This window comes from Pseudophryne corroboree, chromosome 5, assembly GCF_028390025.1.
Source record: "Pseudophryne corroboree isolate aPseCor3 chromosome 5, aPseCor3.hap2, whole genome shotgun sequence".
NCBI lineage: Eukaryota > Metazoa > Chordata > Amphibia > Anura > Myobatrachidae > Pseudophryne > Pseudophryne corroboree.
In genome coordinates this window covers 283,073,955-283,088,408 of record NC_086448.1, presented here as the reverse complement: position 1 = coordinate 283,088,408, position 14,454 = coordinate 283,073,955, and the positions used below count along the sequence as shown (strand labels likewise).

General features: G+C 45.5%; 1 protein-coding gene across 4 annotated transcripts in view; it reads left to right on the top strand.

The window, feature by feature from the left end:
* Positions 1–14,454, top strand: part of LOC134927634 (intraflagellar transport protein 70A) — a 254,713-nt gene that overhangs the window by 226,939 nt on the left and 13,320 nt on the right. For all 4 annotated transcript variants that reach the window (XM_063922382.1, XM_063922384.1, XM_063922383.1 and 1 more), the window contains 2 exons: positions 5,532–5,635; positions 14,327–14,405. In XM_063922382.1, the coding sequence (XP_063778452.1) occupies positions 5,532–5,635; positions 14,327–14,405 (183 nt within the window). The remainder of the gene's footprint in view (positions 1–5,531; positions 5,636–14,326; positions 14,406–14,454) is intronic.

Genomic DNA, 14,454 nt, shown 5'->3' with positions numbered 1-14,454 from the left:
TGAAGGGCTCTTTGTGGGTTAATTGTGCTTAACCTTTCCTCTGTGTGTGTGCTGTCACATTGCATTATGTCAGGCAAAGAGTGTGTGTCTTGTACCGCAGAGTGTTCCTCTTCACCAGGGGGCTCACTACTGGGTACTTAGGGTTCACAGACTAGCGAGGCTAAACCAGAATGGGTTAATTCTCTTAAGGGAATGATCTCAGCTCTTTCTACAAAATTGTCCCGCAATGAGAAAGAGACGCAATACATAAAACAGACTGTGGATGAGTTTATGAATAGAGACTCCGTCCCCAAGACAGCATCTCAATCCCCTCCCATTTGTCCGCAAAAGCGATCTCTGGCCAATATCCTACAGTCTGACTGTGACAGGTCAGACATGGAGGAGGGGGAGGTGGACTCAAAGGGGGGAGATGCAGCTCTGTCACAGAGAATAGATGCTATCAGAGATGTTCTGCATATTCCTGATAAGGTGTCAGAGGAGTGTGAGGAATCTTATTTTAATGTAAAAAAGAAGTCCTCAGTCACTTTTTCTACGTCAAAGTAATTGGATACCCTGTTTGAAAAACCATGGGTTAATCCTGATAAGAAGTTTCAGATCCCTAAAAGGTTACTCTCATCTTTTCCTTTTCCTCTGGAGGATAGGAAAAAAATGGGAAAATCCACCGATAGTGGACGCATCAGTCTCTAGGCTGTCACGTAAAATTGTATTGCCTGTTCCTGGTACAGCCTCCTTGAAAGACACGGCTGATCGTAAAATTGAGACTACACTCAAATCATTGTACACAGCTGCTGGAGTTGCCCAAAGACCCACAATTGCATGTGCGTGGATCACTAAAGCCATTGCAAAATGGTCAGGTAACCTAATTGAGGGGGTTAGATTCCTTATCTAGAGGGGATGTTGTCTTACTCCTGTAGCATATACAGGACTCTGCAAACTCCTTCCTTCCGCAGCCCCTCCAACCAAGAAGACTTATTCAGCTTCTAAGTTACAGTCCTTTCGGACGGCCAAGTTCAAGGGCAAATCCAGAGGTGCTTCTACGTCCTCCAGCGGCGCAAGAAGTAATCCACGCAAACCAGCAACAGCAGGTGCTCAGGAACAGAGCTCACGCTCTGCTTACTCAAAAACATCAGCATGACGGTGGACCGCAATGCCTGGAGGGCTGTCAGGTGGGAGCTCGCCTACAATTCTTCAGTCAAACCTGGTCAGATCGTGCCAGGATCCCATGGTCATAAATCTTATTTCCCAGGGCTACAGACTGGAGTTCCAAGAGCTCCCACCTCACAGATTCTTCAAATTAGGCTTGCCATGCCATCCAAAAACTGGTCATTGTTCCAGTTCCACCTCATCAGCTAAACAAGGGGTACTATTCCAACTTTTTTTGTAGTACCGATACCGGATGGTTTGGTAAGACCAATTTTGAACCTCAAATCGTTGAACCCGTACTTACGAGTGTTCAAATTCAAGATGGAGTCTCTGAGAGTGGTGATCTCAGGTCTGGAGGAGGGGGAATTCCTAGTGTCTCTGGATATCAAGGATGCGTACCTTCACATTCCGATCTGGCCGCCTCATCAGGCTTACCTACGGTTTGCACTGCAGGACTGTCCCTACCAGTTCCAGGCCCTGCCATTTGGTCTCTCCACGGCACCGAGGGTGTTCACCAAGGTGATGGCAGAGATGATGTTTCTACTTTGCAAACAGGGAGTGAACATAATTCCGTACCTGGACGATCTCCTGATAAAAGCACCGTCCAGGGAAAGGTTGCTGGACAGCATTGCTCTCTCAACCAAACTTCTCCAGGATCATGGGTGGATTCTGAACCTTCCAAAATCTCACCTAGAGCCAACACGGAGGCTCCCATTCCTGGGAATGATACTGGATACGGAGTCGCAGAAGGTGTTGCTTCCGTTGGAAAAGGCAATAGTGATCCAGTTGATGGTTTGGGATGTCCTGAAGCCAACCCGGATATCTGTGCATCTATGCATTTGCCTTCTGGGGAAAATGGTGGCCTCTTACGAGGCTCTTCAATACGTAAGGTTTCACGCAAGACCCTTCCGGCTTGATCTGTTGGACAAATGGTCCGAAACGCATCTTCATATGCACCAGAAGATCCGTCTGTCACCAAAAGCCAGGATCTCCCTTCTGTGGTGGCTACAGACATCTCACTTCGTTGGGGGTTCGGAATTCAGAATTGAATTCTGTTAACCACAGACGCAAGCCTAAGAGGTTGGGGAGCAGTCACTCAGGGGGTGCAGTTTCAAGAAAGATGGTCCAGTCAGAAAGTCGTCCTTCCAATCAACATTCTGGAACTCAGGGCCATATACAATGCCCTTCTGCAGGCCTCACATCTTCTTCAAGATCAGGCCATTCAGGTCCAGTCGGACAATGTGATGGCAGTAACGTACATAAACCGACAGGGCGGAACGAAAAGCAGAGCAACAATGTCAGAGGTGTCAAGAATTCTCCTCTGGACAGAAATAAACGCTGTGGCGTTATCAGCGGTCTTCATTCCGGGAGTAGACAACTGGGACGCAGACTTCCTCAGCAGACACGACCTGCACCCAGGGGAGTGGGGGCCTTCACCCGGAAGTGTTCATTTGCTTGACAAGTTGATGGGGATATCCACAGATCGACATGATGGCCTCTCGTCTCAACAAGAAGCTCAAGCGGTATTGTTCCAGGTCGAGAGACCTACAGGCGGTGGCGGCAGATGCCCTGACTACTCCATGGGTCTATCAGAGGGTGTACGTGTTTCCTCCACTTCCTGTGATCCCAAGAATTCTAAAGAGAATAAAATGGGAAAAGGTTCAAGCAATTCTAATTGCTCCGGACTGGCCAAGAAGGGCCTTGTACGCGGACCTTCTGGAGATGCTCTTCGAAGATCCGTGACCTCTTCCTCTTCGCGAGGATCTTCTGCAACAGGGCCCGTTCATCTATCAGGACTTACCGCAGCTACGTTTGACGTCATGGAAGTTGAACGGCTGATTCTAGCCAGGAGAGGTATCCCTAACAAGGTTATCCCGACTATGATCCAAGCCAGGAAGGGGGTAACGTCTAAGCATTACCATCGTATTTGCAAGAAATATGTCTCTTGGTGTGAATGCAGAAAATTTTATGCGGTGGAATTCCATCTAGGACGTTTCCTGCTTTTTCTAAAAGCAGGAGTGGATGTGGGCCTACGTCTGGGATCCATAAGTCCAGATTTCGGCCTTGTCCATTTTCTTTCAGAAACAATTGGCTTCTCTCTCTGAGGTCCAGACAGTCTTGAAAGGTGTTCTGCACATCCAACCTCCCTTTGTGCCTCCCACGGCACCTTGGGATCTCGATGTGGTCCTGTAGTTCCTCCAATCGGACTGGTTTGAACCGTTACAGGAGGTGGACGTAAAATATCTTACATGGAAGACCGTCACACTGTTGGCCTTGGCTTCAGCAAGACATTTGTCGGAGCTGGGGGCTTTATCTCACAAAAGTCCCTAATTAATATTTCATGAGGACAGAGCTGAACTCAGAACTCGTCAGCAATTTCTTCCTAAAGTGGTGTGCGCATTTCACATCAACCAACCTATTGTGGTTCCGGTTGTCACCGACACCTCTGATACTTCAAAGTTTTTGGATGTTGCGAGGGCTTTGAAGTTGTATGTGAAAAGAACAGCTCGTCACAGAAAGACGGACTCGCTGTTTGTTCTTTATGATCCCAATAAGATTGGGTGTCCAGACAATTGCACGCTGGATTAGATTTACTATACAGCATGCTTATTCCACGGCAAGTTTGCAGTGTCCAAAATCTGTACAGGCCCACTCTACTAGGTCGGTGGGTTCTTCCTGGGCGGCTGCTCGGGGTGTCTCGGCTTTACAGCTCTGACGAGCAGCTACTTGGTCAGGTTCGAACACGTTTGCTAAGTTCTACAAGTTCGATACTTTGGCTTCTGAGGAACTTCAGTTTGGTCAATCAGTTCTGCAAGAAACTTTGCACTCTCCCACCCGGTTTAGGAGCTTTGATACATCCCCATGGTACTAAATGGACCCCAGTATCCTCTAGGACGTAAGCTAAAATAGGATTTTAATTACCTGCCAGTAAATCCTTTTCTCATAGTCCTTAGAGGATACTGGGCGCCCACCTGGTGCTTTGTTCAACCTGCACTGTTACTTGGTTAAGTAATGTTGGTTCAGCCGTTGCTGTTCCTGTTTCAGGTTTGGTTAGCTTGGCTTTCCTCTTGTTGTGTGTGCTGATTCAGAATCTCACCACTAAACTTATCTATCCTTCTCTCAAAGTATGTCTGTCTCCTCGGGCACAGTTTCCTAGACTGAGTATGGTAGGAGGGGCATATAGGGAGGAGCCAGCCCCCACTATCAAATTCTTAAAGTGCCCATGGCTCCTAGTGGACCCGTCTATACCCCATGGTACTAAATGGACCTCAGTATCCTCTACGGACTACGAGAAAAGGATTTACTGGTAGGTAATTAATATTCTATTTTCTGTATCCTTCCCCAGATTTGTGCCTCGAGACAATCCTGTCTCTGAGGTCTACAGACAATTCATCCTTGGCTTGTGCTCTGACATGCACTGTGTGGAACCTTATATAGACAGGTGTGTGCCTTTCCAAATCATGTCCAGTCAACTAAATTTACCACAGGTGTACTCCAATTAAGCTGTAGGAACGTCTCAAAGATGATCAGTGGAAACAGGATGCACCTGAGCTTCATGCAAATGAATTTTTTCCATTTTGAAATAAGGCTGTAACATAACAAAATGTGGAAAAAGTGAAGCGCTGTGAATACTTTCCGGATGCACTGTATACCTGTGTAGTATATTTAAAGAGAGTTTCAGTTCCTGACCCCCTAATCACTGTTTATACTCATTCAGTAGACATTTCCTGTATGACATGGGGTTTCGGTGGAAGTTCTATAGGTTTAACAAAAACACCAACTTTGGCTGCAGACTTCTGCTTACTGCTGATGCTGAGTGTCCCTCACAATTGTGACTGCTTTGGGAAATCTGCAAAGTACTGTAGCAGTGTCCCCCAGATAGGATGAAAGAGAAAATAGGATTTTTTTTTGTACTTTCTTTGAATTCATATGGCAGACACTGTTTTCTACCCTTCTGTGATATCTTTAATTTCTCTTGAGTGATGCTCTAGTTCAGGCCTGGCCAACCTGTGGCTCTCCAGATGTTGTAAAACTACACATCCCAGCATGCCCTGCCATGGTTTTAGCATTCCTTAATAGCAAAACTGTGGCAAAGCATGATGGGACTTGTAGTTTTACAACAGCTGGAGAGCCACAGGTTGGCCAGGCCTGCTCTAGTTGAATGATTTATTCTCCTCTGCTGGGCTGGTTAGTTTTAAACGTAAGAGTTATTGACTGTTTCAGTTGGTTGGGATGTAAAGGGTAGGAGTTTTGTGTCAAACAAGTTATGTTAGAAGAAGTGACCACTGCTCAAGTGGCACCCTCTAAGCCCAAGGTACAGTAGCAGTTTCCCTCGGATGGATTCAGAGAAAGGGCTGTAACAGTATAAAACATCCTTTTCTTTCTAGGCTGAAGAATTTATGAGGAAGATTGAAAAGGAAGAGGAGCAGATTGCTTATGATTATCCAGATAAGAAAATATACCATCTTTGTATAGTTAACTTAGTTATTGGGTAAGTTGTACAATTTTCTCCAAAATACAATAACGTTTTCCTCACTAACATATGTTCTATTGCTTAAAGGTTCTGCCAGGTCTATTATTTTTACTTGATGCCTTATATTGCTTTTTTTTTTTTTTTTTTTTTTACTGTAACCCTTTCCCATTTACTTACTAGGTAGTTTTGTCTGGTGCCATGTTGATGTGAGAATCTTGTGAATGATTATACCTGGCACTTGAGCCATCAAAAACTTACTGGAGAGAAATCTGTCCATGTATTTCTGTTGTTCTGTTTACATTTAAGTAATAGCAGAAATGTGTAGAGGCTGATAGATATGACCGTGCGGATGACTTTCTCTAGGATACATTACCATTCCTTCAGCTATACTGTGTTATTGAATGTTTTTAGGAAGCCAAACACAGATCATTCTGTTTAGTGTATTACAATATACTAGGGAATGGGGGGATGAGGAGGGGGTGGGGTGGGATTGGGAGCACTATCCCATTAAACCTCCTGGGTAAGTCTCCCTATTATTTATTGTTAGTGTTTTAGGGTATTGCAGAGATTTTCACAAGTAAATCAAGCCATATGAGTTACCAAAGATAATAACACCAAGCAATAACACTATCAATATTTATAAATATTGACACATCAACTGAAGTTGAACATATATCTTTTAATAAGGTACTAAAAATTGTATTTTTTTCAAATATATAACTTTACCAATGAATGTAAAAAGTGTTATTGCATGAATATCAGCTAATTTCCTTAGTGAGTGAACCATATATAATACTGGGAACCTCTTTACAACACATTTGCCCTGGTCTGAGTCAGACGCAATGTCAATATTGGATGCAGTATAGGGGTCTTTTTTTTTTTTTTTTTTTTGCTACTGCGATTGTGTCTAAGTCTCACTGCGAATGCGACCTGAGTACGTGCATAGATTCGCAGTACTGATTAAGGTGCACAGGCTTAGAAATGTCTTGAAAATGTATTGAATGTTTTTGACAGTGAGATGGCTATGTAGACGCAAGGAGATGGTCTGTATTATGGGATTGTTGTGGGTGTTGCTGAAGTGGTTTTGAACTCAGACTCCTAATCACTCACATTGAAGGTCATACTCAGATGGAGAATCTGCACCTAGCATGGGTGCTGGTGGAACAGATGGTTGCATCTAAAGTCTAAAGACGCACCATTGTTAAAACCTATAAAGATGCTCAAAGTGGCCATGTTAGTCCTTGCAGACGCACGTATGTACACCAGGGAAGGCCTTGTAGTGGTATTTGCATAAAGTCGCAGACATAAGACCGGCAAAAGACACACAAACACAGATGTACGCTACAGTATTCATCTCAGAATCAGACCCAATGTAATAGCGTGAGAGTATTACTAATATACTGCTGTTACCTAAGCACAGCATAAAGGATAAGTATTCATAGGAGTGGTGTTTAGTTGGTTGTTATGTGATATAATAGATCTATTATAACTGAGAAAACGACACTGGGAAAGATGTGCATACACGTCATATACTGTAATTACTATACTTCAGAATCTAAGATACACATACCTGTGAGAAATTAAGGTAACTAAACACAATGCACAATGCACTTATTCACTTATTTTAGTACCTATCTTTGGCTCAAGTTGAGAACATGGGACCCTTGGGCTATCCGTTTCACTATCCATGTGGACATCTAATGGAATAGCAACCTGTGGCGAGCCAAGCGGAGAGAGACACTGAAGTGTGGCGAGGGTACACTTTTTGATGTTCTGAACAAGTTTAATGATGCTCTGAAGCAGTTTAGTTATGCTAATCTGGGGGTTCCATGTTCTAAACTTGGACCCCTATCTTTCTTATTTTTTTTGTTTATATTTTGCTTGGACTTACATAAAGAAGAGTTATAAGAGTTTTTGTCTCTAACACATTTTGAACTGTTTTATTAACATAATAAAGGTTAAATTGTAATTTCTCTAACGTCCTAAGTGGATGCTGGGGACTCCGTCAGGACCATGGGGAATAGCGGCTCCGCAGGAGACAGGGCACAAAAAGTAAAAGCTTTTGGACCTAGGTGGTGTGCACTGGCTCCTCCCCCTATGACCCTCCTCCAAGCCTCAGTTAGATCTTTGTGCCCGGCCGAGAAGGGTGCAATCTAGGTGGCTCTCCTGAGCTGCTTAGAAGTAAAAGTATACTTAGGTTTTTTTATTTTCAGTGAGTCCTGCTGGCAACAGGCTCACTGCAGCGTGGGACTAAGGGGAGAAGAAGCGAACTCACCTGCGTGCAGAGTGGATTGGGCTTCTTGGCTACTGGACATTAGCTCCAGAGGGACGATCACAGGCCCAGCCATGGATGGGTCCCGGAGCCGCGCCGCCGGCCCCCTTACAGATGCTGAAGCAAGAAGAGGTCCATAAATCGGCGGCAGAAGACTTTCCTGTCTTCATAAGGTAGCGCACAGCACTGCAGCTGTGCGCCATTGCTCTCAGCACACTTCGGTCACTGAGGGTGCAGGGCGCTGGGGGGGGGCGCCCTGGGAAGCAATGAATTTACCTTATTTGGCAAAAAATACATCACATATAGCTCCTGGGCTATATGGATGTATTTAACCCCTGCCAGTTTTCCAGAAAAAAGCGGGAGAAGAGCCCGCCGAGAAGGGGGCGGGGCCTATCTCCTCAGCACACAGCGCCATTTTTCCCACACAGCTCCGCTGGTAGGAAGGCTCCCAGAATCTCCCCTGCATCCTGCACTACAGAAACAGGGTAAAAAAGAGAGGGGGGCACTTATTTGGCAAAATAACAGATATAAGCAGCTATAAGGGATAGACACTTATTGTAAGGTTGTCCCTATACATATATAGCGCTCTGGTGTGTGCTGGCAAACTCTCCCTCTGTCTCCCCAAGGGGCTAAGTGGGGTCCTGTCCTCTATCAGAGCATTCCCTGTGTGTGTGCTGGGTGTCGGTACGTGTGTGTCGACATGTATGAGGAGGAAAATGATGTGGAGGCGGAGCAATTGCCTATAATGGTGATGTCACCCCCTAGGGAGTCGACACCTGAATGGATGGCCGTAATTAAGGAATTACGTGACAGTGTCGGCACGTTACAAAAAACTGTTGACGACATGAGACAGCCGGCAGCTCAGTTAGTGCCTGTCCAGGCGTCTCAAACACCGTCAGGGGCTATAAAACGCCCGTTACCTCAGTGGGTCGACACGGACCCAGACACAGACACTGACTCCAGTGTCGACGGTGAAGAAACAAACGTATTTTCCAGTAGGGCCACACGTTACATGATCACGGCAATGAAGGAGGTTTTGCACATCTCTGATACTGCAAGTACCACGAAAAGGGGTATTATGTGGGGTGTGAAAAAACTACCCGTAGTTTTTCCTGAATCAGAGGAATTAAATGAAGTGTGTGATGAAGCGTGGGTTACCCCCGACAAAAAACTGCTAATTTCAAAAAAATTATTGGCACTATATCCCTTCCCACCAGAGGTTATGGCTCGTTGGGAAACACCCCCTAGGGTAGATAAGGCGCTCACACGCTTATCAAAACAAGTGGCGTTACCGTCTCCAGAAACGGCCGCCCTTAAGGAGCCAGCAGATAGGAGGCTGGAAAATATCCTTAAAAGTATATACACACATACTGGTGTTATACTGCGACCAGCAATCGCCTCAGCCTGGATGTGCAGTGCTGGGGTGGCGTGGTCGGACTCCCTGACTGAGAATATTGATACCCTGGATAGGGACAGTATTTTATTGACTATTGAGCAATTAAAAGATGCATTTTTATATATGCGAGATGCACAGAGAGATATTTGCACTCTGGCATCAAGAGTAAGTGCGCTGTCCATTTCTGCCAGAAGAGGGTTATGGACGCGACAGTGGTCAGGTGATGCGGATTCAAAACGGCACATGGAGGTATTGCCGTATAAAGGGGAGGAGTTATTTGGGGTCGGTCTATCAGACCTGGTAACCACGGCAACGACTGGGAAATCCACATTTTTACCTCAAGTCACCTCTCAGCAGAAAAAGACACCGTCTTTTCAGCATCCGTCCTTTCGTTCCCATAAAGGCAAGCGGACAAAAGGACAGTCATATCTGCCCCGGGGTAGAGGAAGGGGAAAAAGACTGCAGCAGACAGCTTCTTCCCAAGAACAGAAGCCCTCTTCCGCTTCTGCCAAGTCCTCAGCATGACGCTGGGTCCTTACATGCAGACTCAGGTACGGTGGGAGGTCATCTCAGAAATTTCAGCGCGCAGTGGGCTCACTCGCAAGTGAACCCCTGGATCCTGCAAGTAGTATCTCAGGGGTACAAATTGGAATTCGAGACGTCTCCCCCTCGCCGGTTCCTGAAGTCTGCTTTACCAATAGCTCCCTCCGACAGGGAGGCGGTATTGGGAGCCATTCACAAGCTGTACTCCCAACAGGTGATAATAAAAGTACCCCTCCTACAACAAGGGAAGGGATATTACTCCACACTGTTTGTGGTACCGAAACCAGACGTTTCGGTGAGACCGATTTTGAATCTAAAATCTTTGAACACTTATATCAAAAGGTTCAAATTCAAGATGGAATCACTCAGAGCAGTGATAGCGAACCTGGAAGAAGGGGACTATATGGTGTCTCTGGACATCAAGGATGCCTATCTCCATGTCCCGATTTGCCCTTCTCACCAAGGGTATCTCAGGTTCGTAATACAGAACTGTCATTATCAGTTTCAGACGCTGCCGTTTGGATTGTCCACGGCACCCCGGGTCTTTACCAAGGTAATGGCCGAAATGATGATTCTTCTTCGAAGAAAAGGCGTATTAATTATCCCTTACTTGGACGATCTCCTAATAAGGGCAAGGTCCAAAGAACAGTTAGAAGTCGGAGTAGCACTATCTCAAGAAGTACTACAACAGCACGGGTGGATTTTAAATATTCCAAAATCGCAGCTGATTCCAACGACACGTCTGCTGTTCCTAGGGATGATTCTGGACACAGTCCAGAAAAAGGTGTTTCTCCCGGAGGAGAAAGCCAGGGAGTTATCCGAGCTAGTCAGGAACCTCCTAAAACCAGGAAAGGTGTCAGTGCATCAATGCACAAGGGTCCTGGGAAAAATGGTGGCTTCTTACGAAGCGATTCCATTCGGCAGATTCCACGCAAGAATTTTTCAGTGGGATCTGCTGGACAAATGGTCCGGATCGCATCTTCAGATGCATCAGAAAATAACCCTGTCTCCAAGGACAAGGGTATCTCTTCTGTGGTGGCTGCAAAGTGCTCATCTCCTAGAGGGCCGCAGATTCGGCATTCAGGACTGGATCCTGGTGACCACGGATGCCAGCCTGAGAGGCTGGGGAGCAGTCACACAAGGAAGAAACTTCCAGGGAGTGTGGTCAAGCCTGGAGACTTCACTTCACATAAATATACTGGAACTAAGGGCAATTTACAATGCTCTAAGCCTAGCAAAGCCTCTGCTTCAGGGTCAGCCGGTGTTGATCCAGTCGGACAACATCACAGCAGTCGCCCACATAAACAGGCAGGGTTGGCACAAGAAGCAGGAGGGCAATGACAGAAGCTGCAAGGATTCTGCAATGGGCGGAAAATCATGTGATAGCACTGTCAGCAGTGTTCATTCCGGGAGTGGACAACTGGGAAGCAGACTTCCTCAGCAGACACGACCTACACCCGGGAGAGTGGGGACTTCATCCGGAAGTCTTCCTCATGATTGTGAACCGTTGGGAAAAACCAAAGGTGGACATGATGGCGTCACGCCTCAACAAAAAATTAGACAGGTATTGCGCCAGGTCAAGAGACCCGCAGGCAATAGCTGTGGACGCTCTGGTAACACCTTGGGTGTTCCAGTCGGTGTATGTGTTCCCTCCTCTGCCTCTCTTACCCAAGGTACTGAGAATTATAAGACGGAGAGGAGTAAGAACTATACTAGTGGGTCCGGATTGGCCAAGAAGGACTTGGTACCCGGAACTTCAAGAGATGCTCACAGAGGACCCGTGGCCTCTGCCGCTAAGAAGGGACCTGCTTCAGCAGGGACCCTGTCTGTTCCAAGACTTACCGCGGCTGCGTTTGACGGCATGGCGGTTGAACACCGGATTCTGAAGGAAAAAGGCATTTCAGATGAAGTTATTCCTACCCTGATTAAAGCTAGGAAGGATGTAACCGCACAGCATTATCACCGTATTTGGCGAAAATATGTTGCGTGGTGCGAGACCAAGAAGGCCCCGACAGAGGAATTTCAACTGGGTCGTTTCCTACATTTCCTGCAAACAGGACTGTCCATGGGCCTAAAGTTAGGGTCCATTAAGGTTCAAATTTCGGCCTTGTCGATTTTCTTTCAGAGAGAATTGGCTTCATTTCCTGAAGTTCAGACTTTTGTAAAAGGGGTACTGCATATACAGCCTCCCTTTGTGTCACAGTGGCACCTTGGGATCTCAATGTAGTTTTGGGATTCCTAAAATCACATTGGTTTGAGCCACTTGCCACGGTGGAATTAAAATATCTCACATGGAAAGTGGTAATGTTGTTGGCCCTGGCTTCTGCCAGGCGAGTATCTGAATTGGCGGCTTTATCCTATAAAAGCCCTTACCTGATATTTCATTCGGATAGGGCGGAATTGAGGACTCGTCCTCAATTTCTTCCTAAGGTGGTTTCAGCGTTTCACCTAAACCAACCTATTGTGGTGCCTGCGGCTACTAGGGACTTGGAGGACTCCAAGTTGCTGGACGTAGTCAGGGCCCTGAAAATATATGTTTCCAGGACGGCTGGAGTCAGGAAATCTGACTCGCTGTTTATCCTGTATGCACCCAACAAGCTGGGTGCTCCTGCTTCTAAGCAGACTATTGCGCGTTGGATTTGTAGTACAATTCAGCTTGCACATTCTGTGGCAGGCCTGCCACAGCCAAAATCTGTAAAAGCCCATTCCACAAGGAAAGTGGGCTCATCTTGGGCGGCTGCCCGAGGGGTCTCGGCTTTACAACTTTGCCGAGCAGCTACTTGGTCAGGGGCAAACACGTTTGCTAAATTCTACAAATTTGATACCCTGGCTGAGGAGGACCTGGAGTTCTCTCATTCGGTGCTGCAGAGTCATCCGCACTCTCCCGCCCGTTTGGGAGCTTTGGTATAATCCCCATGGTCCTGACGGAGTCCCCAGCATCCACTTAGGACGTTAGAGAAAATAAGATTTTACTCACCGATAAATCTATTTCTCGTAGTCCGTAGTGGATGCTGGGCGCCCATCCCAAGTGCGGATTGTCTGCAATACTTGTACATAGTTATTGTTAACAAAATCGGGTTTTTGTTGTAGTGAGCCATCTTTTCAGAGGCTCCTCTGTTATCATACTGTTAACTGGGTTCAGATCACAAGTTGTACGGTGTGATTGGTGTGGCTGGTATGAGTCTTACCCGGGATTCAAAATCCTTCCTTATTGTGTACGCTCGTCCGGGCACAGTATCCTAACTGAGGCTTGGAGGAGGGTCATAGGGGGAGGAGCCAGTGCACACCACCTAGGTCCAAAAGCTTTTACTTTTTGTGCCCTGTCTCCTGCGGAGCCGCTGTTCCCCATGGTCCTGACGGAGTCCCCAGCATCCACTACGGACTACGAGAAATAGATTTATCGGTGAGTAAAATCTTATTTTTTTTCCCCAAACTAGAGCTCTGCCAAGCTCCTTTTTCTTTAATTTCTAACACTGAATTTCTTAGCAAGTTTTTAAGCAATACCACTTCCAGAAACCAAGAACTCTATTCTTTATGGTATCTAAGTAGTACGTTTGATGCCCTCATTAATGCAGTGAAATTTCGTAAAAAAACTATACTGTAGTGTATACAAGATTTTCCTTCCCAGCGGGTTGGAGGTAAAAATTTAAAGCGGCACTTGCAGCCAGACTAAAGCACCCCGGGCTAATCAAATTGCACCGGGCTTCCTTTGAGCCTACCGCATGACAATGCAATCTCCAGACAGCAAGAACAGCCATATTTAGCCCATTTGCAAACAGATTCAATCACCATTTTTCTTTAATCGAAGTACCAGATGTAAGCAAATGATCCAATAAATCAATATCACCTATATGGCAAAATGTCTGTTTCTGGTTCTCTTTCCACATCTGAATAATCAGCAATCACAGCTAAGGCATCTTCTACTTTATGGCACCTTCTCATGGGCATTTTACAATAGCAGTGGGGTAAAAACTATGTAGAGATGAACAAATTCCTACAAAACAGAAGAAAAAACGTTTTGTACTTCCGAACCGCCAACATTCCAATATTCCAATATTCCGAAGCACCAACCGCAGTCAAAGATACACAGGTGGAATACTAAGTCAGATAAAATAATGTTTTATGCATACAATTGAGTGACAAACCCTTTACAATATAACTATCACAGGTATGGGACACCAATTTGAATTGTACAGTTGGAGCTAAAAGCAAGGGCTACTATTTGCATGTTTTTTTTATACATTTCAACAAGCAGCAGATTAAAAACTATACAACATCAAAAACATTAATAATTTCACACATATTGCAACATGCCTTCTATATGATGTATTTCAAATGTCCAGTGGCTTAAAAAAAAAAATGTAAACAGTTACGGCTTCACAAAGCGATGTTCCACTTGTGGAACGTTGGCGGGTAAAAGGTTGCCTACCAACTCTGGAGAGCATCTTATACTCTTAACACTTACTGATATTTTATAAAAAAATTTTTTTTTTTACAGAACTCTTTACTGTGCCAAAGGGAATTATGAGTTTGGCATTTCTCGTGTTATCAAAAGCTTGGAGCCGTACAATAAAAAGGTAGGTTTCAGAATATGAAACTAGACTATACGTACTGGATTACCATTTA